The 27,329-nt window shown below is 42.9% G+C and overlaps 1 protein-coding gene across 1 annotated transcript; it reads right to left on the bottom strand.

Moving 5' to 3' along the window:
* Window positions 1-1,599: 1,599 nt before the first annotated feature.
* Window positions 1,600-26,592, bottom strand: LOC117519782 (signal-transducing adaptor protein 1-like). Its single transcript, XM_034181027.1, has 10 exons — window positions 25,892-26,592; window positions 25,674-25,745; window positions 13,033-13,149; window positions 11,760-11,816; window positions 6,819-7,018; window positions 6,581-6,712; window positions 4,126-4,195; window positions 2,344-2,446; window positions 2,085-2,258; window positions 1,600-1,996 (listed from the first exon to the last, which is right to left on the bottom strand). Exons 1-10 carry the CDS (start codon window positions 25,994-25,996, stop codon window positions 1,938-1,940), a joined length of 1,089 nt encoding a protein of 362 aa, XP_034036918.1. The 5' UTR covers window positions 25,997-26,592; the 3' UTR covers window positions 1,600-1,937.
* Between the last annotated feature and the right edge of the window lie 737 nt (window positions 26,593-27,329).

Here is a 27,329-nt window from a genome sequence, read left to right as displayed (position 1 = left end):
AGGTACCAGTAGATTCAGTAGATTCTCACAAATCCAACAAGACCAAGCATTCATGATATGCACACTCTTAAGGCTATGAAATTGGGCTATAAGTAAAAAAAAAAAAAAAAAGTAGAAAAGGGGGTGTTCACAATAATATTAGTGTGGCATTCAGTCAGTGAGTTTGTCAATTTTGTGGAACAAACAGGTGTGAATCAGGTGTCCCCTATTTAAGCATGAAGCCAACCCCTGTTGAACATGCTTTTCACTTTGAAAGCCTGAGGAAAATGGGACATTCAAGACATTGTTCACAAGAACAGCGTAGTTTGATTATAAAGTTGATTGGAGAGGGGAAAACTTAGATGCAGGTGCAAAAAGTAGGCTGAAGAGGACATGCCCTTGAAATGGATGTTTCAACACGACAATGACCCCAAGCACACTAGTAAACCAGCAAAATCTTGGTTCCGAACCAACAAAATTAATGCCTCGCAGATGTGAAGAAATGAAAAACTGTGGTTATACAACTAAATACTAGTTTAGTGATTCACAGGATTGCTAAAAAAGCAGTTTGAACATAATAGTTTTGAGTTTGTAGCGTCAACAGCAGATGCTACTATTATTGTGAACACCCCCTTTTCTACTTTTTTTTTTTTTTTTACTAATAGTCCAATTTCATAGCCTTAAGAGTGTGCATATCATGAATGCTTGGTCTTGTTGGATTTGTGATGATCTACTGAATCTACTGGTACCTTGTTTCCCATGTAACAATAAGAAATATACTCAAAACCTGGATTAATCTTTTTAGTCACATAGTACTACTATTATTCTGAACACTACTGTATAGACAGACGAACTCATTCACACTCTTGCTCACACCTACAGTTAACTTAGAGTAACCAAACCACCTAACCCCAATGTGTATGTGTGACTGAGGCAAGCCGGAGTTCTGTGCACAGGTAGCCGGAAAACCTCACTCCCCAACGCCAAAAGATGCTCCAGCAACAGACGTGAGAGCCCATGGGTTTTAGCCTCGTGGTTAGAGTGCCTGCCTTCCATCTGGGGGTTCCCTCCTCAAGTTGGTAAAAACGCAGAGATAAAATTTTGAAGTGGGAGGGAACCCCCATAAACACAGGGAGGACCAGGCTGGATTTTAAAACCAGCAACAGTTCTAACCACTAAGCCATTGTGCTCTCCACAATTACATTAAATGTAAATATATTTACATTTATTAAATGTTTATATTTAACAATTATATTTCATATTGATCGTTTATGTTTAATATTTACATTTATATTTAATTTATACTTAAATCTCAGAGAATTGTGCTAAATGATTTAAAAAGACACCTCTGAGTTTGCAAACAGCACCAAAAAAAATAAAATACACACAAAAAAAACCCTGTCCAAATATTTTGGGAGCCGAATGTAAAATGTCATTCATATTACTACTATCATAACACATTTATTAGAGCAGCAGTTTGAATTAATGATTAAAAGGGAGTTTAACTTACACTGGAAACTATATCATAATTTACAAAAATTAAAATGCACACAATAACCAGTATGTGTCGGGTAATTCTATGATAAGGAAATTATAGTCAGATCACATTTTTATTGCTCAGCTAAAAAATGGCCAGATTTTGCTGTCATTCTAATTCTGTTGCTGTACAATTGCCCTGCAGCAACATAAAGATGAGGAAACTAAAAACTACAGGGATTTTTTTCATGAATTGTAGTGAGCATAAAGTTGTGTACTATCTAAGTAAATATCTCCAAGCCGTGCTTCTGTACTATAGTTGAGGTTTCATTGTTTTTAACTGAATTTTCAGTTTAAACTCAAGTAATCAGAGTTTACAGTCATCCTACGTAACAATAATTGATGCATTTTTCTGCAGAGTGTTTAAAAGAAATCAACCGCTGTGTTTCATCTGAGAGTTGTTTCCGTCCATCCCATTGATTTCAGTGGTGTTTTTCCCACCGTGATTGTAAAACTGCCCCAAGCTCATTGGCCAGCAGAACTAGTTCACACAAAACAGAAAAAAACAAAACAAAACATAAATTTGTGATTCAAAATACGTTAAATGAGATATGTCTGCTCATTCACACCTTTCTTGTCTTTGCTGTCATCATCTGGAATCAAGTATTCATTCTCTGTGACTTTGGACGGTGGTGGTTTAAGAGACTCTGGTGCACTCTGTGAGTGCTGCATGGGTGCCACGTGCGCCTGGGGCACCACTTTTGGTTGTTGTGAAGTGATGCACATTGGCACAGATGGCAACCCTGTAAGAACACAACGTTTGAGAAGCTGACACACGTGTACATGTAATCCGGCACTGATCTGCAGACCGAGCGACCCTTGTCTCACCGATTCGAGTGTCGTAGGGATGAGCCATGATGAATGGATAAAGACGGTGCTCTGTTTTCTCAAGAAAGTATTTAAGCACCTCGTTCAAGGAGGAGACGGTCACCTGCAGAGCAGCGGAAACAGAATTTAATTAGCCCAAAATGAATCCTCTGCCATAAACGTTTATTATAGTAAGCTTTCCCTGCTTGGAATGTTGATCCTGCATCATGCTGTCATTGTAATGGAAAATGACGTGCCTGGTACCAAACCGAGCAGAGCCGAGTACTGCTCGATCTGTGTAATGGAAAAGGGCCTTAATTGTTAGCAATGTTTGTCTATTTGTTGGTCCTCAAACTCTTCGCAAGTCCTTTGTCTGTTTTCCACCAAACTTGATATTTGGATGACTGTCAGCTCCAGAACTTCCTTTAAAGGGTTTGTCATTGGGGTAAAAAAAAACAACAAAAAAAATGACAAAACAGAACAAAAATCACTCTGATTTGCACCAAAATTGGCACACACAAGAAGGTGGGTTCAGGAATTCCTCAGGAACATCAAATTTGCCTTCAAAGTCCAATCAGTCGTTGTGGTCAAAAGTCAGTCTGTCTGTCTGTTCTACTCTTCACAGGTCTGATTGCTAATTTTTTTGTAAAACGTACGGTATGTCAATGAAAGTTGACCCCAGAAATGCCCTTAAAGAATTCTGGAAAAGTCATGGAATTTGGACCAAATGTGGCACACACACACTTACTGGCACCCCCACAGAGGTGGAGTGGCAAACTGAAGGAGTTTCTAAAAAAAAACAAAACAAAACATGGCACTTCAACTACAATTCACCAGAAGGCACACGTGCGCCTGAAGCCCAGACCTGATCAGCTTTCTTATCTGAAAACCCTTCTTTGTTCCGCTCCAACATGATGAAGCTGTGTCTGCTGATGCAAGAAAATGTGAACTCTGCAGTTTCTCCACTTACAACCACAAAAGCCTAGCACTTTTTCAGTGTTTGTAACAGGCATCTTGCTGGCTTCCCTCACTTGTCTCCTTGTATGATCGCTCCATTTTTGAGAACTGCTTCCTCCAGACAGATTTACCATAGAGCACCATCCAGTTTGTATTTATTAATGATGGATAAAAATGAAGTCTGAGACATATTCAGTGATTTGGAAATGAGTATGTGTCAATTTTCTGACTCATGTAAAGAAGTGATGATTTTCTGTAAAAGTGATGATTTAATGTAAATTCATCAAATTTAATATATTTTTTTTCAGTTTATGAAAGCATTTTGTTGTTTCTGTTCAATACATTTTTTAAATATTTTTGTTGACACAAAATTAGTTTGTTTGCATTTATTTCTGAATACATTTTAAAATGTACCAGAACCTAAAATATACAGGTGCCAGTAATTCAGAGCACTGCTGCAGGTGGATTTCTGAATTGCCCTGGCAACAACAATCTAAGGTCAATCATTTGAATGATAGTCAAGGTCACCAGGGTCAAAATTCTAATTGTTGTGTAACCCTTACTGTCCTCATGCCCACAGTCACTATTACCTAGTGACTGAAATCTGTATTATCTTATTTATTATACTTGACTTCTTGGCCAGATTGAATTTCTCTGTGTAATTATTGACAGCAAGAAGATGAACATTAACTGCAACAAAGGACTTTAGAAAACAGATGGATGTGTGCAGCTCCATTTAACAGCAGAAACCAGGCTTTGTTCTTTTCAGCTCCTGAATGTTTTAAGACTTCATTTTGATGTTAAATATTAAAATAATTGTGGTAATTTGAAAGCTGTGAGACTCACTGCTGTATCCAGTTCAATGATAATCCCTGACTTTGAAGGCGTCAGTCTGTAGTTCTTCATGACCATCCCACTGAAACACAAGAAAGACCAGGTGACCTCACACTGTATTTGTACTACATGCACAAGATATTATTGCACCAACATCAATAGCATCATTCAAACATAAATAACTTTTACATTTTTTGTCTGAAAGGCTTGACCTGGATTACATGCCAGCTCTTTTTGGAGCAGATCTGGATAAAGAAAACATATACTGATTGGCAGAAATATGAACTTTTAACAAATGGAAACCTTCATCCCTTTATGATGCCCAGCATATCATGCACACTGTTACACTGAAATTAAAATAGTGTTAAAATAAAGAGTGATGATGATCATTGAAAAGATCTCCAGTGGCATGGAAACGGCACACTAGAGATTTTACACCTCTACATTTACATAATAATAATAACAACAACAAGAGCAATCTGAGATTCCTGACATCCACCAATCTGGATCCGAATCACCTCCAAAATACAGTGGAGTCTTCCATGGCATAATATCTATCTGTGGTGCATCTGATGGATACATCAACATCTCCAAATCCAAGTCATGTTTGGGACTTCAATCAATCAATCAATCAATCAATTTTATTTATATAGCGCCAAATCACAACAAACAGTTGCCCCAAGGCGCTTTATATTGTAAGGCAAGGCCATACAATAATTACGTAAAAACCCCAATGGTCAAAACGACCCCCTGTGAGCAAGCACTTGGTGACAGTGGGAAGGAAAAACTCCCTTTTAACAGGAAGAAATCTCCAGCAGAACCAGGCACAGGGAGGGGCAGTCTTCTGCTGGGACTGGTTGGGGCTGAGGGAGAGAACCAGGAAAAAGACATGCTGTGGAGGGGAGCAGAGATCAATCACTAATGATTAAATGCAGAGTGGTGCATACGGAGCAAAAAGAGAAAGAAACACTCAGTGCATTATGGGAACCCCCCAGCAGTCTAAGTCTATAGCAGCATAACTAAGGGATGGTTCAGGGTCACCTGATCCAGCCCTAACTATAAGCTTTAGCAAAAAGGAAAGTTTTAAGCCTAATCTTAAAAGTAGAGAGGGTGTCTGTCTCCCTGATCTGAATTGGGAGCTGGTTCCACAGGAGAGGAGCCTGAAAGCTGAAGGCTCTGCCTCCCATTCTACTCTTACAAACCCTAGGAACTACAAGTAAGCCTGCAGTCTGAGAGCGAAGCGCTCTATTGGGGTGATATGGTACTATGAGGTCCCTAAGATAAGATGGGACCTGATTATTCAAAACCTTATAAGTAAGAAGAAGAATTTTAAATTCTGTTCCAGAATTAACAGGAAGCCAATGAAGAGAAGCCAATATGGGTGAGATATGCTCTCTCCTTCTAGTCCCCGTTAGTTTAGGACAACCTGATAATAATGAATTACAATAGTCCAGGACTTCATTTCTATCACCCATTAAGAAATACAAAAAGTATTGTAAATCTGCTTGGAGCAGCCGTTTTCCAAACATGGTGACTGTGCAGGAGGGAGTCGAGTGAGGGAAGCCACCAAGATGTCCATGACAACTCTGAGGTGGTTCTAAGTTTGTGTGGCTGTGATGGGACAGGATATGCAGAGAGTAACCTTTGTCTGTTGTCTCGCCGATTACACAGCTTCATGGTGGAGAAAGAGTTTGTCCTTCTTCCACCCCCCCCCCCCACCCCCCAAATAAACAAAACAAACAAACAAACTAAAAAACAAATGATCAAAACCCCTTTAGGTTTAAGTCTCACAGTGTTTCTTGACAAAATGGAGCTGAAAAGTGATAATTTAGTTGTATTATTCTTTTTAATTTAAATGAATTTAATTATTTTTATTCTTTTGTATTTTTCTTTTTAAGTTTTTATCTTTGCATTTGTGATTTTAAAGAGCTTAACTGTAGAAATCTGAATATGCAGAAGCTTTTTTAAATTTGATGTCATAAAAAGTTAAAGCTCAAATGTTTTGCATGCTAATGGATATTAAACACACTTATTTTATATAAAAGTCCAGGTCCTTAATTTAATTTGGATCTGGGTCAAAAGTTAAACAGGTTCTGGCTGGTGCTTTCCTCCACATGTCCACCCACTTATGGGAATATGGGAAAATCAGCTGATATATTTTCAGGTAATCATGCTGAAAATCAGCCAAATACCAATAAAACAACCATAATCTCATTGCTGGAGGTAATAAAACTCAGACCTATGACCTCCATAACGACAGCATATGTTCTGGTCTTAATCTCTCACGACTGTTGGCTTAGAACTGAAATTTATCTTTTAGGATTTCTTTTTATTTGTTTTTAAACCAGGCTGCTCTGGTTCATCTTATCCTTTGGTTTTGAGGTCTGCTCGTGTTTTAGATGTTGCATAAGAATGTGTTGCATTGTTTGGCAGAGCTTCAAAGCAGCGACAGACGGCGGAATCAAACCTGGGCGTCTGCTGCCTTAGGGTCAGGGCGTAATTTTTGGCCAGCGCAGCGGGCCGGATGATGATGCTTCCGTACTCTGGGTTCTCCTCCAACATCCGCTCGGCCTCTTGTCGAGTCACACCGTAGAAACACCTGCAGGAGAATTCAGGCAAATTTAAACCTTCCTTATTGCTGGCCACAGGAACAAATCTAGAAGTTGTTAAAAACGTGCTGCCACGGGCAACGCTCGCTGACTCACGAAGGCATCTCAGGAAGGCTGCCTCTGCAAGCTTCAGCTGCTTTGGGTGAGGAAGCTGCACTGAGAAAGGCTGGCCGGGGAGGAAGTGGAGGAATCGGAGGACTTGGTTTTGCACAGTTTCTCCTCTTCTCCTGAGCAAGAATGTCCTGCAACATTATTTTTTGGCCAGGGAGCAGCTGAAGTGTACTGGGAATCTCCTTCTACAGATAAAAGAAAAAAACAACTACTGTCTCTTACTGGCACACAAACTGCACGTCAGTTTATAAAGTCCTCTGAGAAACCTTATCAGGTCTTCTTGAAAAGTATACATTTAAAGCCATCCTCATATTTCCAACTTTTTGTGGCTGCGTGGGAAATCTAGTGATGCTGTGAAAGTAAATTACAGCTAGATTCAAATAATCCACATTTCAAAGAATCGGGTATGTGGAGAAAATGAAACATGGGCTTTTGAACTCTCATGTTGACTACCTGTAAAATATCTGAATTTACATGTATATTCACAAGGTTAGCCTTTGTCCTATTGTTTATATTAGCATGGGGCTGGAAATTTGACCTTGACCTCTGACCTTGATCACTGACTGATCCTAAACAAACTCAAACCATGTCGTCCCATCCACAGGCTCAATGTACCTGCCAAGTTTGATCAAAACCAGATTTGGCATTTTTAAGATATCTTGCTAACGTACATACAAAGATCACAGGATCCGACACTTCTGATGGCATCACCAACAAAAAACATGCGTTGGTGCAGTGAATATCAGTACACAACTACATTTACTGATGTGAATTTGTTACTTACATTATTTGTGCTCTGATTTTAAGCCCCCAAATATTCTTAAATCATTGATCTTACAAAGCGACTACCCAAATGTGTCCGCTTGCTATCGTAATTATCCTGTAGGGCTAGGAATTATTCCATAGCCATTTCTACGTGGTGTGCATGATAACTTCAAGCTTTGACCCACTACACATTGTGAGAAACTGTGGTGTGGAACTTCTGAACCAAAGGCCTCAGAATCACAATTATGTTATTTTTCATTTAAGTGCTAAATATTCTGCAACCAGAGAAAGCGTTGAAGATCATCACTTCAAAATGTAATCTAACGCCTACTGTACAGATAGAAAACAAAGTAAAGGCTGCTGCATAATCATGTGACTGAGATTGACCAATCAGAAGTGTGAGTTACAAATTGCATTGTGTATTATCAATACAGCTGCATTGATTTTTAAACTCTGCTCCTGCAGATCACCTCCCTTACATGGTTCCCCAACTCTTCCGGCTCCACCTAGTTACTGCTAACAAACTAAAGTCAGGTGTGCTGAGCCAATAGAGAGCTGGACAACACCAGATTTGACTCATCAGCTGTGGCAACAGAAGATACATGTGGAAAACACGCAGGACAGGTGATCTCGCATTCTCTTTGTATATCTAGAGTTGCGTCAGAAAGGACACGCGGTATAAACATGTGCTAAATTAACATGCGGATACACTGTGGCAACCCTGAACAATACGGAAAAAGCTAAAAGAATGTAAAGGTCACCATTATTTTTGAAAGGATTTTCCCTTCAAACTGGTGTTGCTTATTTTTTAAAACATAAAATTCTTTCATTGTCACTTTTATGACTGAGAGTGCATATAAAATTAGTAAAAAAAGAAAAAACCCAATTAAAATTCAACAATATTCTCAAAGCACAACACGTCGTGAGACACTGCTCTTAAAATATTGTTTATTTTTCCAGCGTTGGGACCAGGAGGCAGAGCTGTGGTCTTATACACCTCTCTGCAGCTTCTCTCCCCCTGCCATCCCCTCATTACCCCATCCCCGTAGAGACGGTGCCTGCTCCCAGACCACCAATAACCAGCAAAAATCTATTTAAGCATAAAAATTCAAAAAGAAAAAATAATATAGCACCTTCAATTGCACCACAGACTAAAACAGTTAAATGTGGTCTATTAAACATTAGGTCTCTCTCATCTAAGTCCCTGTTGGTAAATTATATAATAATTGATCAACGTATTGATTTATTCTGCCTAACAGAAACCTGGTTACAGCAGGATGAATATGTTAGTTTAAATGAGTCAACACCCCCGAGTCACACTAACTGTCAGAATGCTCGTAGCACAGGCCGAGGCGCAGGATTAGCAGCGATCTTCCATTCCAGCTTATTAATTAATCAAAAACCTAGACAGAGCTTTAATTCATTTGAAAGCTTGTCTCTTAGTCTTGTCCATCCAAATTGGAAGTCCCAAAACCCAGTTTTATTTGTTATTATCTATCGTCCACCTGGTCGTTACTGTGAGTTTCTCTGTGAATTTTCAGACCTTTTGTCTGACTTAGTGCTTAGCTCAGATAAGATAATTATAGTGGGCGATTTTAACATCCACACAGATGCTGAGAATGACAGCCTCAACACTGCATTTAATCTATTAGACTCTATCGGCTTTGCTCAAAAAGTAAGTGAGTCCACCCACCACTTTAATCATATCTTAGATCTTGTTCTGACTTATGGTATGGAAATAGAAGACTTAACAGTATTCCCTGAAAACTCCCTTCTGTCTGATCATTTTTTAATAACATTTACATTTACCCTGATGGACTACCCTGCAGTGGGGAATAAGTTTCATTACACTAGAAGTCTTTCAGAAAGTGCTGTAACTAGGTTTAAGGATATGATTCCTTCTTTATGTTCTCTAATGTCATATACCAACACAGAGCAGAGTAGCTACCTAAACTCTGTAAGGGAGTTAGAGTATCTCGTCAATAGTTTTACATCCTCTTTGAAGACAACTTTGGATGCTGTAGCTCCTCTGAAAAAGAGAGCTTTAAATCAGAAGTGTCTGACTCCGTGGTATAACTCACAAACTCGTAGCTTAAAGCAGATAACCCGTAAGTTGGAGAGGAAATGGCGTCTCACTAATTTAGAAGATCTTCACTTAGCCTGGAAAAAGAGTTTGTTGCTCTATAAAAAAGCCCTCCGTAAAGCTAGGACATCTTTCTACTCATCACTAATTGAAGAAAATAAGAATAACCCCAGGTTTCTTTTCAGCACTGTAGCCAGGCTGACAAAGAGTCAGAGCTCTATTGAGCTGAGTATTCCATTAACTTTAACTAGTAATGACTTCATGACTTTCTTTGCTAACAAAATTTTGACTATTAGAGAAAAAATTACTCATAACCATCCCAAAGATGTATCGTTATCTTTGGCTGCTTTCAGTGATGCCGGTATTTGGTTAGACTCTTTCTCTCCGATTGTTCTGTCTGAGTTATTTTCATTAGTTACTTCATCCAAACCATCAACATGTTTATTAGACCCCATTCCTGCCAGGCTGCTCAAGGAAGTCCTACCATTATTTAATGCTTCAATCTTAAATATGATCAATCTATCTTTGTTAGTTGGTTATGTACCACAGGCCTTTAAGGTGGCAGTGATTAAACCATTACTTAAAAAGCCATCACTTGACCCAGCTATCTTAGCTAATTATAGGCCAATCTCCAACCTTCCTTTTCTCTCAAAGATTCTTGAGAGGGTAGTTGTAAAACAGCTAACTGATCACCTGCAGAGGAATGGTCTATTTGAAGAGTTTCAGTCAGGTTTTAGAATTCATCATAGTACAGAAACAGCATTAGTGAAGGTTACAAATGATCTTCTTATGGCTTCGGACAGTGGACTTATCTCTGTGCTTGTTCTGTTGGACCTCACTGCTGCTTTTGATACTGTTGACCATAAAACTTTATTACAGAGATTAGAGCATGTCATAGGTATTAAAGGCACTGCGCTGCGGTGGTTTGAATCATATTTGTCTAATAGATTACAGTTTGTTCATGTAAATGGGGAATCTTCCTCACAGACTAAAGTTAATTATGGAGTTCCACAAGGTTCTGTGCTAGGACCAATTTTATTCACTTTATACATGCTTCCCTTAGGCAGTATTATTAGACGGTATTGCTTAAATTTTCATTGTTACGCAGATGATACCCAGCTTTATCTATCCATGAAGCCAGAGGATACACACCAATTAGCTAAACTGCAGGATTGTCTTACAGACATAAAGACATGGATGACCTCTAATTTCCTGCTTTTAAACTCAGATAAAACTGAAGTTATTGTACTTGGCCCCACAAATCTTAGAAGCATGGTGTCTAACCAGATCGTTACTCTGGATGGCATTTCCCTGATCTCTAGTAATACTGTGAGAAATCTTGGAGTCATTTTTGATCAGGATATGTCATTCAAAGCGCATATTAAACAAATATGTAGGACTGCCTTTTTGCATTTACGCAATATCTCTAAAATCAGAAAGGTCTTGTCTCTGAGTGATGCTGAAAAACTAATTCATGCATTCATTTCCTCTAGGCTGGTTCCCATGATGCACTGTTCCTTTCTCTTTTTGCTCCGTATGCATCACTCTGCATTTAATCATTAGTGATCGATCTCTGCCCCCCTTCACGGCATGTCTTTTTCCTGTTTTTTTTTTCCCTCAGCCCCAACCAGTCTCAGCAGAAGACTGCCCCTCCCTGAGCCTGGTTCTGCTGGAGGTTTCTTCCTGTTAAAAGGGAGTTTTTCCTTCCCACTGTGGCCAAGTGCTTGCTCATAGGGGGTCGTTTTGACCGTTGGGGTTTTTCATAATTATTGTATGGCCTTGCCTTACAATATGGAGCGCCTTGGGGCAACTGTTTGTTGTGATTTGGCGCTATATAAGAAAAAAGTTGAAGTTGAAGTTTATTGAGTTATATTTAGATACATATATTATATCTCTTCCTGCAGCAGTGGGGATTCAGTGACTTAAAAAAAAAAAATGGGTACCACGTTGTTAGCAACATTTCACTTACAGGTCCAGATTTTCACTCGAATGTGTCACTCAATACATTTTAATTAATTATATTTTATTGATACAATTCAAAACTCTGCGTGCATGTGTGTGTCTGTGCACATGCTTACTTTAACCACAGTGTGGATATAACCCTGCCATTCCTCTGCTGTGTCAAGACTGTCCACCTGCACATTGACACAAACAGAAGGTTTGGAGACGAGCAAAGAACTTCACCTTCACAAAAAGCAGAAAACAAATATATACTGCCCACATATGTCATGAATTCATCTCTTCTTCAGAATCACATGAAGCAGAATGCTGAAATTGGAGTCAGTGTGACATTATGACATTTTTTTTGGAGATTCATAAGCTGATAGTCAAGAACTGATTCAATTTTCAAAGTCACAGGTCAAAGGGCAAAGTCAGGACCAATCTTGGATAACTCTTAAAATCCCTATCTTTAAAAAAATTCAAAAATTCATAACTTCATAAATTACATTCATATTTGAGAATGTTATGTAGGATGGTATCCTTTATAGACTGACATTGATCCAGATTACAGATTTTGTGGCCATTTAAATTTAGCATTGAAAATCCCGTTTAATGTATATTTGACATTATATCTTAAACAAACATGCCTCAATCACTGTCATTTTTGAAAGTGAGGTGCAGACTGACACTCACTATCGTCTGACAAAGTTTGATCCGGATCTGATCTGGATTGTGAATTTTGTCAACATTTGAATTTAATATTGAAAAGCCCATTTGTTGTACATTTTGTATTATATCTCAATCAAAAGTGCCTCATTCACTCTCATTTGTGACAATGAGGTGCAAACTGGCAGAATTGTTGCCATACAAAGACTCTATAAACCACTAAAACATTTTGCTGAAGCTATGGCTAACCACTTTTCATCATATTAATTTGTCTTTGGTTTGGGGTGCATAAATTTGAATACGTTGTAGCATAAAATTGGAAATCCTCATGCAAACTAGTGACATTTCAGAGAGACTATAGCGACTTCTGGTGAGATTTTATTTTATTTTTTGGCAACACTGCACTATGTGTCACGTTTGCTATTTGGGTTTGTTTTAAACTTTTTACCATTAAACTTTATTCAAGAAAATATGGGCTGACTTAGTGGAAGTTAATTGGTCCTCTAATGTTGTTCAAAGTTAGCTGAAAAGCTAATCTGCTAATGAAGATGCTAGCTTAGCTAAGTGGCTGCTAATTTCACAACAAAATCGTGTGTGTGCAGCCAGTAAATAAATGTTTGTTATGTGACAGCTTGTGCACAGTAGGAAACATCTGTGTGGTTCATTTTTGGTTTTTAATTTTTGAACAGTCTGAAGCTGAAGATGATGAGCGTAAACGCTGAGGGTGTTTTTGCGGCTGCTGACCTTTAGCTGCACCTCCTCTGTGTGTAAGGTGAGCGTGAATACAGGCGACATCTTTATCTGACACGGCGAATCCAACCGCATGGACTTCAGATTCTCCAGGTCCAGCTTCTCTGTGTACTGACACACCAGACAGAAGTCAAACTCATTAGTCTCTGACAAGTACGGTAGCCCTGAAGTGCAAAACACAACAGCAAATCGCACAGCACAACAGCAAATAAAAAAAAACACAACAGCAAATCGCACAGCACAACAGCAAATAAAAAAAAACACAACAGCAAATCGCACAGCACAACAGCAAATAAAAAAAAACACAACAGCAAATCGCACAGCACAACAGCAAATCAAAAAACACAACAGCAAATAAAAAAAAAACACAACAGCAAATCGCACAGCACAACAGCAAATCAAAAAACACAACAGCAAATCGCACAGCACAACAGCAAATCAAAAAACACAAGAGCAAATCAAAAAACACAACAGCAAATCACACAGCACAACAGCAAATCAAAAAACACAACAGCAAATCAAAAAAAAACAACAGCAAATCGCACAGCCCAACAGCAAATCAAAAAACACAACAGCAAATCGCACAGCACAACAGCAAATCCAAAAACACAAGAGCAAATCAAAAAACACAACAGCAAATCACACAGCACAACAGCAAATCAAAAAACACAACAGCAAATCAAAAAAAAAAAACACAACAGCAAATCAAAAAACACAACAGCAAATCAAAAAAAAAAAAACACAACAGCAAATCAAAAAACAACAGCAAATCAAAAAACAACAGCAAATCAAAAAACACAACAGCAAATCAAAAAAAAAAACACAACAGCAAATCACACAGCACAACAGCAAATCAAAAAACACAACAGCAAATCGCACAGCACAACAGCAAATCACACAGCACAACAGCAAATCAAAAAACACAACAGCAAATCACACAGCACAACAGCAAATCAAAAAACACAAGAGCAAATCAAAAAACACAACAGCAAATCACACAGCACAACAGCAAATCAAAAAACACAACAGCAAATCACACAGCACAACAGCAAATCAAAAAACACAAGAGCAAATCAAAAAACACAACAGCAAATCACACAGCACAACAGCAAATCAAAAAACACAACAGCAAATCACACAGCACAACAGCAAATCAAAAAACACAACAGCAAATCAAAAAACACAACAGCAAATCGCACAGCCCAACAGCAAATCAAAAAACACAACAGTAAATCACACAGCACAACAGCAAATCAAAAAACACAACAGCAAATCACACAGCACAACAGCAAATCAAAAAACACAACAGCAAATCAAAAAACACAACAGCAAATCGCACAGCCCAACAGCAAATCAAAAAACACAACAGCAAATCGCACAGCCCAACAGCAAATCAAAAAACACAACAGCAAATCAAAAAACACAACAGCAAATCGCACAGCACAACAGCAAAAGAGAAACGACAACAACATTAACCAAAACGGAAAAGGTAGGTACCTTCGGGCAACACGAATCGTTGCTGATTGGATGGTGGTCCGTCCTGTCTTGTGAACCGGAAGGTTAACGTTTCCAAAATATGAGCGACGCTAGTGAAAACGTACGTGCTCTTAAACTTGAAGGTCACGCGTGAGTGTCGTCACCGTCTTCTTTTAGCCTTTTCCCACAATCACTGCAGAAATTTGGTTTTTCCTCGAACTCTTTGCCACAGTTTTGGCAATACATCGCGGTATGTTTGTTTCTGTTCGTCTGGCGCCTGAGTATACGGTCTTCCGGTTCACAGGACAGGACGGACCACCGTCCAATCAGCGACGATTCGTGTTGCCCGAAGGTACCTACCTTTTCCGTTTTGGTTAATGTTGTTGTCGTTTCTCTTTTGCTGTTGTGTTGTGTGATTTGCTGTTGTGCTGTGCGATTTGCTGTTGTGCTGTGCGATTTGCTGTTGTGTTTTTCACTTCAAGACCACCGCAGACAGGAAACCTGCAGACAAAAACCATGCTGAAAACATAAAAATACAAAAAATAGTGCACATTCTTATTTGCATGCCTAAATAAATAAATAAATAAATTACCCAGGCCAGGTGCACTCTGTAGCAACACAAACACAGTTGTGCAGTTCATAGCCAATAAAATGTCATAAAATAGTAATAAAAGCTCAAGGTGGTGTCTTCAAGATATTCAATTTACAGTAACTGCAGCTTCTCGCTGTCATTCATGTTATCGCACGTCTTTTTTTTTTATCTTTCACCCTTTGCACACAGAATACACACACACGCACATTCACGCTACACGTATCTTAGTATATCCAGTAAGTCATAAAATTCTGCATGTTTCTGTGATCACTGCCACCATCCTGACCACCTCCTCCACGAAGCTTTGTAGCTGTTCTCTGTCTCTCCACCATCCTTGTTGTTGTTGCAGACATTGTCTTTGTTGGTGTATTTCACTGTTATTCTCTCTGTTCCTTAATGGTATTTTCATGCATCACTTAATTCATGGAAAAAGAAAAGGGAGCATCAATGTTAAAATTGTATATATTCTTAATAGTATGAATCAGCTGTGAGTCATACGAGACTGATATACAGAAAAAGGGTTACTATTTTTTTTCTAGTAACATAAATCAAAGGATCAGTCAGATTATACATGACATTTGATTTTTACCTCCAGTTAGGTGGTTATGTTGGGACAAAGATCAATATTCAGGATCAAAGTTCAGCAATTAGTGATCAGAAACAGAGATCAGGATCACAGGTGAACAACCAGAAAAAAAAGAGACCAATCTGATCCATGTTCCAATCAGGATCCCAGGATTCTTTGTCCATTGGTATCATCATTTAGATGTGGTGGACAAACAGATTTCAGACAGGGTTGGTCTACTTTAGTGGACTAAAAGATCATTTATGCTCAACGTTAAATACAGATGCGATGGAGTCTTCTGTCCTATAACTCTGTGTTCATTTTGTTTGTATCTTTTCTCAGTGTTTATGGCTCCAGATGAAATGGAGCAGCACCATCTGAAATCATGGAGGCAGTGCATTTATTTAATCTTATTGTGAAATAAGATTAAATAAATGCCATAGGTATTAAAGGCACTGCGCTGCGGTGGTTTGAATCATATTTGTTTAATAGATTACAATTTGTTCATGTACATGGGGAATCTTCTTCACAGACTAGGGTTAATTATGGAGTTCCTGTTGTGAAAGTGTAGGAACACTGACCCACAACAGGGGGCGCAAATGAACGGACAATGGAGTAAGTCAAATAACAAAGCTTTACTGTTGTGAAACTCGCACAACAAACACAACAGATTACAATTTCGGGAACAAGCCGAATTCCAATGGTGTCGTGTGGGCAGGCTCAAAGGTAGGAGACGTCTGTCCAAGTCGAACCGGAACCACTCGATTTCCACCGCCACCGAACCCCGGGAATACTGGAGCCGCCAAGTCCCGAACTCCCAGGTGACCACTGCCTCCGCTTGTCGGATCTGGTACTGCTGGCGAGGAACAAAAACAGTCAGAGGTGGGTGCGCTGCACCCAGCAACACGGACAGTGGTAACACCACCTCCTCCTCTCATCAAGTAAACACTGAAGTGCAGGAGTGTGAGTACTTATCCAACACTGTCTCCTGCTGCTCTTCTCTCTCTCTGTATAAAGGCAAAAAGTATTCAAGGTTGATATAGTCGGCTGGATACGTTACCTCCTCGGTAGAAACGATATCTCGGCAATGAGGTGGAGATGCCGTCCTGCTGATATACCCCTCTGATGATTGCTGTCAGCTGTCTCAGGTGATGGGTGACAGCTGTCACCCTGGCTGCTCCTGTGAGGCGGCAGCGCCCTCTGGTGCCTGGAGCCCACACTCCAGGCAGGGCGCCCTCTGGTGGTGGTGGGCCAGCAGTACCTCCTCTTCAGCGGCCCACACAACAGGACCCCCCCCTCAACGGGCGCCTCCTGGCGCTCGACCGGGCTTGTCCGGGTGGCGGTGGTAGAAGTCGGCCAGGAGGGCCGGGTCCAGGATGAAGCTCCTCTTCACCCAGGAGCGTTCTTCGGGACCTTACCCCTCCCAGTCCACCAGATATTGAAAGCCCCGGCCCATCCGTCGGACATCCAAAAGCCGGCGCACAGTCCAAGCCGGCTCGCCATCGATGATCCGGGCAGGAGGTGGTGCCGGACCGGGTGTACATAGGGGTGAGGTGTGATGGGGCTTGATCTTTGACACGTGGAACACTGGATGGATCCACAGTGAGGCCGGAAGCTGAAGCCTCACTGCGGCGGGATTGATGACCTTGAGGATCTTGAAAGGACCTATGTATCTATCTTGCAATTTCGGGGAGGCCACTTGTAGTGGGATGTCCTTGGTGGACAACCACACTTCCTGCCCGGGACGATACGTAGGGGCCGGGGTTCGCCGATGGTCTGCATGGGCCTTTGTCCTCATCCGGGCCTTCAGCAAAGCAGAGCGGGCGGCACGCCACACCCGACGGCACTTCCGTAGGTGGGCCTGGACCGAGGGCACACCGACCTCTCCCTCAACCACCGGAAACAACGGGGGCTGATACCCCAAACACACCTCAAAGGGGGAGAGGCCGGTGGCTGACGACACTTGGCTGTTGTGGGCGTACTCGATCCAGGCCAGATGGGTACTCCAGGCCGCCGGGTGCGCGGCTGTCACGCAGCGCAGGGTCTGCTCCATCTCTTGATTGGCCCGCTCTGCTTGCCCGTTGGTTTGGGGGTGGTATCCAGACGAGAGACTGACCGTGGCCCCCAGTTCCCGGCAGAAGCTCCTCCAGACATGCGAGGAGAACTGGGGACCGCGATCGGAGACGATGTCTGATGGAATCCCATGCAGCCGGACGACGTGGTGGACCAGGAGGTCTGCCATCTCCTGGGCTGTTGGGAGCTTCGGGAGGGCCACGAAGTGGGCCGCCTTGGAGAATCGGTCCACTATCGTGAGGATGACGGTGTTTCCCTGGGACGGCGGGAGGCCCGTGACAAAATCCAGGCCGATGTGGGACCAGGGGCGATGAGGCACAGGCAGCGGCTGTAGCAGTCCCGGAGCCTTGCGATGGTCGGCCTTGCCCCTGGTGCAGGTGGTACAGGCCTGGATATAATCCCGGACGTCGGCCTCCAGGGACGCCCACCAGAAGCGCTGCCGGACAACTGCCACGGTTCTTCGCACCCCTGGATGACAGGAGAGCTTAGAGCCGTGACAGAAGTCCAGGACTGCAGCCCTAGCTTCTGGTGGGACGTAAAGTCTGTTCTTCGGTCGAGTCCCGGGGTCCGGGCTTCGTGCCAGGGCCTCCCGGACGGTTCTCTCTACGTCCCAGGTGAGGGTGGCCACGATAGTGGACTCCGGGATGATGGGTTCCGGTGGATCCGACAACTCCGTTTTGACTTCGTCTTCGTGTACCCGGGACAAGGCATCCGATCTCTGGTTCTTGGTCCCGGGCCGGTAGGTGATGCGGAAGTCAAAACGGCCGAAGAACAGTGACCAGCGGGCTTGCCTGGGATTCAGCCGCTTGGCGGTCCTGATATACTCCAGGTTCCGGTGGTCAGTGAAAACTGTGAATGGCACAGACGTTCCCTCCAACAGATGTCTCCACTCTTCAAGAGCCTCTTTCACCGCAAGGAGCTCTCGATTGCCGACGTCATAGTTCCGTTCGGCTGGGGTCAACCTGCGGGAAAAATAGGCACACGGACGAAGGACCTTATCGGTCTTCCCGCTCTGGGACAGCACAGCTCCTATCCCTGAGTCTGAGGCGTCCACTTCAACCACTAACTGGCGACTAGGATCGGGCTGCACCAGAACGGGTGCAGACGAGAAGCGCCGTTTCAACTCCTTGAACGCGGCATCGCAACGATCCGACCAGGTGAAGGGGACTTTTGGTGAGGTCAGGGCTGTCAGGGGGCTAGCTACCTGACTGTAGCCCTTAATGAACCTCCTGTAGAAATTAGCAAAGCCGAGGAACTGTTGCAGCTTCCTACGGCTTGTGGGTTGGGGCCAGTCTCTCACCGCCGCAACCTTGGCCGGATCAGGAGCGACGGAGTTGGGGGAGATGATGAACCCCAGGAAGGACAAAGAGGTGCAGTGAAACTCACACTTCTCGCCCTTAACAAACAGCCGGTTCTCCAATAACCGCTGCAGGACCTGACGTACATGTCGAACATGGGTCTCAGGATCCGGAGAAAAGATGAGTATGTCGTCAAGATATACGAAGACGAATCGGTGCAGGAAGTCCCGCAAGACATCATTAACCAATGCTTGGAACGTCGCGGGAACGTTTGTAAGACCGAACGGCATGACCAGGTACTCAAAATGACCTAACGGGGTGTTAAATGCCGTCTTCCACTCGTCTCCCTTCCGGATCCGAACCAGGTGATACGCATTCCTAAGATCAAGCTTGGTGAATATCTTAGCTCCATGCAGGGGCGTGAACACCGAATCCAACAAGGGTAAGGGGTATCGGTTACGAACCGTGATTTCGTTCAGCCCCCTGTAATCGATGCATGGACGTAATCCGCCATCCTTTTTCCCCACAAAAAAGAAACCTGCACCCATCGGGGAGGTGGAATTCCGGATCAACCCGGCAGCCAAAGAGTCCCGGATGTAGGTCTCCATTGATTCGCGTTCAGGTCGTGAGAGGTTGTACAGCCTACTGGACGGGAACTCAACACCTGGAACCAAATCAATGGCACAATCATACGGGCGGTGCGGGGGAAGGGTGAGCGCCAGATCCTTGCTAAACACCTCCGCAAAGTCATGGTACTGCACCGGAACCGTCCCTAGATTGGGCGGGGCTCTGACCTCCTCCCTGGCCTGGGAACCGGGAGGAACCGAGGAACCTAAACATACCCGATGGCAGGTCTCGCTCCACTGAACCACTACCCCGGACGGCCAATCGATCCGGGGATTGTGTTTCAACATCCAAGGGAACCCTAAAATCACACGGGGGGTGGCTGGAGTCACAAAAAACTCGATCTCCTCCCGGTGATTCCCCGACACCACCAGAGTTACTGGTGGTGTCTTGTGAGTGATTGGAGGGAGTAGGGAGCCATCTAGCGCCCGTACCTGCACAGGCGAGATAAGCGCCACCAGAGGGAACCCTATCTCCCTGGCCCATTTGCTGTCTAGCAAATTCCCTTCTGAGCCCGTGTCCACCAGTGCTGGGGCCTTCAGGGTTAAATCCTCATACAGGATGGTAACTGGGAGTCGTGTGGCGATGTGGGTGTGTCCCACGTGAATGTCTCGGCCCACCCCTAGCCCAGTTTCTAGGGGCGGGCGTTGGTGTTTAACCGCTCGGGGCAGTCTCTTAATTGATGCTCAATCGAGCCACAAACAAAACACGCCCCGTGGGCCAGCCTCCTTTGTGTAACCGGTGCCCTAAATGTTGCCCTACTCGTGTCCATAGCTTTGTCAGCAGGGGGGGCTGTAACCACACAGAGCGCAGGGGCCGTGGAGCGTGGGGAGGGCGGAACGCGGTCGGAACCGGAAGGGAGAGGGACGACGCGTGCCCGGCCACGCCCTTCGTCTCGTTCCCGACGGCGCTCTTCTAACCGATTGTCTAATCGTATGACAAGATCGATGAGCCCATCTAAATCCCGCGGTTCGTCCTTAGCCACCAGGTGCTCCTTGAGGACCAACGACAGTCCGTTTACAAAGGCGGCGCGGAGGGCAGTGCTATTCCAGCCGGACCTCGCAGCCACGATGCGGAAGTCGACTGCATAGGCAGCTGCGCTCCGGCGCCCCTGTCTCATTGACAGCAGCACGGCTGAAGCGGTCTCTCCTCTATTAGGGTGATCGAACACTGTTCTGAACTCTCTCACAAACCCATCATATGTGTGAAGGAGCCGTGAATTTTGCTCCCAGAGCGCTGTAGCCCAAGCGCATGCCTCACCACGAAGCAGATTTATCACATAAGCTACTTTGCTAGCGTCGGTCGCGTACATGACGGGACGCTGTGCGAAGACGAGCGAACACTGCATAAGGAAATCCGCGCACGTCTCCACACAGCCTCCGTACGGCTCTGGGGGGCTTATGTATGCTTCAGGGGAAGGTGGGAGGGGTCGTTGAACGACCAGTGGAACGTCACTGTTACGCACAGGGCGCGCTTCCACCTGCGCGGCGAGAGCCTCCACCCTGCGGTTCAGGAGGACGTTCTGCTCGGTCATCAAATCCAACCGAGTCGTGAAAGCGGTGAGGATCCGCTGCAACTCACCGATCACCCCTCCTGCGGACGCCTGTGCGCCCTGTTCTTCCATTGGCCGTTCAACAGCCGGTTGACGCCCCTCGGGATCCATGACGCTGGCCGAGATATCCTGTTGTGAAAGTGTAGGAACACGGACCCACAACAGGGGGCGCAAATGAACGGACAATGGAGTAAGTCAAATAACAAAGCTTTACTGTTGTGAAACTCGCACAACAAACACAACAGATTACAATTTCGGGAACAAGCCGAATTCCAATGGTGTCGTGTGGGCAGGCTCGAAGGTAGGAGACGTCTGTCCAAGTCGAACCGGAACCACTCGATTTCCACCGCCACCGAACCCCGGGAATACTGGAGCCGCCAAGTCCCGAACTCCCAGGTGACCACTGCCTCCGCTTGTCGGATCTGGTACTGCTGGCAAGGAACAAAAACAGTCAGAGGTGGGTGCGCTGCACCCAGCAACACGGACGGTGGTAACACCACCTCCTCCTCTCGTCAAGTAAACACTGAAGTGCAGGAGTGTGAGTACTTATCCAACACTGTCTCCTGCTGCTCTTCTCTCTCTCTGTATAAAGGCAAAAAGTATTCAAGGTTGATATAGTTGGCTGGATACGTTACCTCCTCGGTAGAAACGATATCTCGGCAATGAGGTGGAGATGCCGTCCTGCTGATATACCCCTCTGATGATTGCTGTCAGCTGTCTCAGGTGATGGGTGACAGCTGTCACCCTGGCTGCTCCTGTGAGGCGGCAGCACCCTCTGGTGCCTGGAGCCCGCACTCCAGGCAGGGCGCCCTCTGGTGGTGGTTGGCCAGTAGTACCTCCTCTTCAGCGGCCCACACAACAGTTCCACAAGGTTCTGTGCTAGGACCAATTTTATTCACTTTATACATGCTTCCCTTAGGTAGTATTATTAGACGGTATTGCTTAAATTTTCATTGTTACGCAGATGATACCCAGCTTTATCTATCCATGAAGCCAGAGGACACACACCAATTAGCTAAACTGCAGGATTGTCTTACAGACATAAAGACATGGATGACCTCTAATTTCCTGCTTTTAAACTCAGATAAAACTGATGTTATTGTACTTGGCCCCACAAATCTTAGAAACATGGTGTCTAACCAGATCCTTACTCTGGATGGCATTGCCCTGGCCTCTAGTAATACTGTGAGAAATCTTGGAGTCATTTTTGATCAGGATATGTCATTCAAAGCGCATATTAAACAAATATGTAGGACTGCTTTTTTGCATTTACGCAATATCTCTAAAATCAGAAAGGTCTTGTCTCAGAGTGATGCTGAAAAACTAATTCATGCATTTATTTCCTCTAGGCTGGACTATTGTAATTCATTATTATCAGGTTGTCCTAAAAGTTCCCTAAAAAGCCTTCAGTTAATTCAAAATGCTGCAGCTAGAGTACTGACGGGGACTAGAAGGAGAGAGCATATCTCACCCATATTGGCCTCTCTTCATTGGCTTCCTGTTAATTCTAGAATAGAATTTAAAATTCTTCTTCTTACTTATAAGGTTTTGAATAATCAGCTCCCATCTTATCTTAGGGACCTCGTAGTACCATATCACCCCAATAGAGCGCTTCGCTCTCAGACTGCAGGCTTACTTGTAGTTCCTAGGGTTTGTAAGAGTAGAATGGGAGGCAGAGCCTTCAGCTTTCAGGCTCCTCTCCTGTGGAACCAGCTCCCAATTCAGATCAGGGAGACAGACACCCTCTCTACTTTTAAGATTAGGCTTAAAACTTTCCTTTTTGCTAAAGCTTATAGTTAGGGCTGGATCGGGTGACCCTGAACCATCCCTTAGTTATGCTGCTATAGACATAGACTGCTGGGGGGTTCCCATGATGCACTGTTTCTTTCTCTTTTTGCTCTGTATGCACCACTCTGCATTTAATCATTAGTGATCGATCTCTGCTCCCCTCCACAGCATGTCTTTTTCCTGGTTCTCTCCCTCAGCCCCAAACAGTCCCAGCAGAAGACTGCCCCTCCCTGAGCCTGGTTCTGCTGGAGGTTTCTTCCTGTTAAAAGGGAGTTTTTCCTTCCCACTGTAGCCAAGTGCTTGCTCACAGGGGGTCGTTTTGACCGTTGGGGTTTTACATAATTATTGTATGGCCTTGCCTTACAATATAAAGCGCCTTGGGGCAACTGTTTGTTGTGATTTGGCGCTATATAAAAAAAAAAATTGATTGATTGATTGAAATATTTCATAGTGGCACAGACCACCTCTGTCTACAATACTGCTACTCTTGTGTTTCTTTTGCGTTAAGAATATTTTTACGACTAATGTCACTATGGTCAATGAGAAACTTTCAAGAGGTTTCTGCAGTACCATCTATTGGATATTTTTCTTAACATCTGTGCCAACAAAAAGGACGTATGGAAGTATACGGGCAGTGATGGTTACACCATTTGAAAAATGACTGATGATTGACTTTTTTTTTTTTTTTTTTTTTACCAGAACTGACAAACTGTTATTTTTTTTTTACCAATTTAAATTACTCTTATTGATTGCCCTGTAGTTGGCATCCAGTCAGCATGCTTGGAACATATTGCTGGGAAACATGGCGGCTTCTGAACATAATGGCATTCATGAAAAGCTGTCTCTGTATTACTGCTTTTTGCACTGTGATTCAGGAGTTGATGGCAACATTACATATCTTTCTGCACAGAGCAGGTATTGTTTCCTTGAGTTTACAAGTGGAAGACTTTGACTGGAAGGCAGCCAGACACATTGAGAGATTTCCTTATCAAACACACTTACTCAGATTGGTGACAATGAGCCGCTGGCTTAGTTTCACCTGGGGGACCAATGGAGTGCTTTTATTTAATTTTAAAACAGCTCAAAATCACTTATGGATATGGTTACAACAATATGCTTCCAATGGCAAAAGGGACGTGTATGCACTTTTAACCCTTTAATATCTTCACATTTTTCAGTAGAATGTAGTAGATATTAATATGTTCTACCAAACAGTTTAACTGGCCATTAATGGGTTAAGGCTGTTTCTACTTAAAAAAAAAAAGCATTTAAATAGAAATTTGTACTAAATCAAATCAAATCAATTTTATTTATATAGTGCCAAATCACAACAAACAGTTGCCCCAAGGCGCTTTATATTGTAAGGCAAAAGCCATACAATAATTACAGAAAAACCCCAACGGTCAAAACGACCCCCTATGCGCAAGCACTTGGCGACATTGGGAAGGAAACTACAAAAGCAGAATTACATGAAAACAAAAAAATTACATGAAACAGAAAAATATTACATGAAAATCACCTTTGGGGAGTAATCAATATTTGGATATTTGGTTGTGCTAAACAGTTGAGAAGATGGGCTGGGACTTGGTTAACAGGTCAGCAATGATGGATCAATACATTTGTTGGGGCTCTTTTATTTCAGTTTTATAGAGCATAGATCACCTATTAAGAAAGTTACCATGCCATAGCTTAGTTATTGCCATAACTCATTATTAATAGTTTGAACATGAACAGGGTTCTAACCAGAAATTTTTAGTATAGGGGTGCTGTTGGCAATTATTACCTGAGGTGGTGCACAAATCCAGCCTGTAACAGCAGCAGGGTTCAGAAGAACAATGTTTAATCAGTCAAGTCCCACAACACGGAGGATATTATTATTATTATTATTATATTATTATTTTTTTCCTTTACATGAGGGACTGAAATTTCAATTTACAAACTGATGAAGTGGGAGATATTAACGTTCCAATCCAGGCCTGAGAGCTGTTGTGTCCTGCCCCCTGCACATTACTAAGGAATAAATAAAAACTGTCCGTGTGAAACGAACAATTCTCGTTTCTTACCCGAAACAAGAGTCCCGAAAGGTGAGTCATGACTGATATATTTAAATGGCTTTGGCGAAGGATGATGAATAAATTGTCAAATCAAAGAAACATTGCGAGATGACGCCACAGTATAATGGCAATGTGATGGCAGTAAAATGGTGCAGCGCCGTTATTCCATAGCCTGGGAAGAACCCTGATGAATTACCAGGAACTGATATTTTTGTAAAAAATAATATATATCAAAAAAATCATCCATTACTGAATGGAAACATCATCACTGAGGATGTACGTAGATATTAGTATTCCACATATGCCTGATTTTTTTTCCTAAACATCTTTGCATTATCTCTTGACAAATTTACAGAATTATTGAATAATGGGCAATATAGCAATGTAAAAACAAGCAAACTAACAAACAAAAAACAATCCTGGATTCATCCCCTAAATCAAATCTGCTCTGAAAGTTAATGGTTTCTTCCTTGGCTCCCACCCCAGCCTTTCACCAAGTTTCAAGTTTCATAGTTTTTGTGTAATCCTGCTAAAATTAATCTCTAATATTTACAGAGATGTGTGAAGTGTGGGCAGAGATCACTCTCTGGAGCAGCAGAAAATGTTTGCTTACTGTGTCCTGGGTGTCATCTTTGTATAGAAAGAGTGTGCATCCACGCAGCTCTGCGTAGTACTTCTTGAAATCCTGAAAATCAAAAAACATTTCAGCTGTGATTAAAACTCCCAAACTCAGTTAAACACTTGTGAAACTCATTGTCCTTCATCAAATGCACAGTGTCTATACTTTGAATGTTTTCCTCCCTTACTTGACTATTCCATCTTTGTACTCACATTCTCGAAGTGTTCTTTCTTCAGCAGGTGTCCACTGTAGTAGAGCGGCAGAGCCGTGATAGTGGCTCGCCTCTGGTGGACCACTCGTTGGGGAACAGCCATCATGTCACCCGGAATCTGATACCAGGGTCTAAATGTTGAGTTCTGAAAATGTCTTGTAGCTTTCAAAGAAATGTTTGACTCATCCTGTGTCTTTTGTAGATCGGAGATAATTTATTTTCTCTCTAACGCAGCAGTGATAAGCTGATGTCCTACTTTTCCTCCAGTCTGGTTACTGTGTTGAGAATGAGGAAATGCTGCTGTGATTTGAAAAGAAGGAAGTAGTTGGCAGTAGTATATCCATCCAACATTAAACCTGCTTTTGTACTTTGTACCTTGGAATAAGCCAAGAATGACTAAAGCAGTGAGGCGTACACAAACACAAGTGTACTCATAAATCAGAGTGGACGCTCAAACTAACTGTAATACCAAATCGTAATCCGCGAATGGAACATTCTGAGCATTTGTCAGAGTGTAAGCTCACCACATTTTCTATATCAACTATAAATCCTTACATAGATTGTCTTCCACCTAAAAACAACACACCAATGACCTGCAGGAGTGGAATGACTTGTTTCACACCCATATTGCAGGCAGGACTTCACAACTTGTCCATATGATGGTTTATAAGACCTATAATAATAATAGTGAAAAGAGGTTGACCACCCCCACAGATCCTTGAGATACAGTGCATCCAGAAAGGGTTCACAGCACTTCAAGGTTTTTTTTTTCAAATTTAGTAAAAATAAAAACTAAGAAATCACATGTACATAAGTATTCACAGCTGTGCCATGAAGCTCATAATTGAGCTCAGGTACATCCTCTTTCCACTGATCACCCTTGAGATGTTTCTACAGTTTAATTGGAGTCCACCTGGAGTAAATTCAGTTGATTGGACATGATTTGGAAAGACACACACCTGTCTACATATAAGGTTCCACAGTTGACAGCACAAACCAAACATGAAGTCAAAGGAATTGTCTGTAGACCTCTGAGACAGGATTGTCTAGAGGCACAAATCTGGGGAAGGATACAGAAACATTTCTGCTGCATTGATGGTGCCAGTGAGCACAGTGACCTCCATCATCCATAAATGGAAGAAGTTGGGATCCACCAGGACTCTTCCTAGAGCTGGCTGCCTGTCTAAACTGAGTGATCGGGGGAAAGGGGCCTTAGTCAGGGAGGTGACCAAGAACCCAATGATCACTGTCAGAGCTCCAGCATTCCTTTGTGGAGAGAGGCGAACCTTCCAGAAGGACAACCATCTCTGCAGCAATCCACCAATCGCCAATCTTTGTAAAAGGCACATGGCAGCCTGCCTGAAGTTTGCTAAAAGGCATCTGAAGGACTCTCAGACCATGAGAAACAAAATTCTTTGGACTGATAAGATAAAGATTGA

The sequence above is a fragment of the Thalassophryne amazonica genome, chromosome 11 (assembly GCF_902500255.1).
Source record: "Thalassophryne amazonica chromosome 11, fThaAma1.1, whole genome shotgun sequence".
In the NCBI taxonomy this organism is placed as follows: Eukaryota; Metazoa; Chordata; class Actinopteri; order Batrachoidiformes; family Batrachoididae; genus Thalassophryne; species Thalassophryne amazonica.
This window is presented reverse-complemented; position numbering and strand designations above follow the sequence as displayed.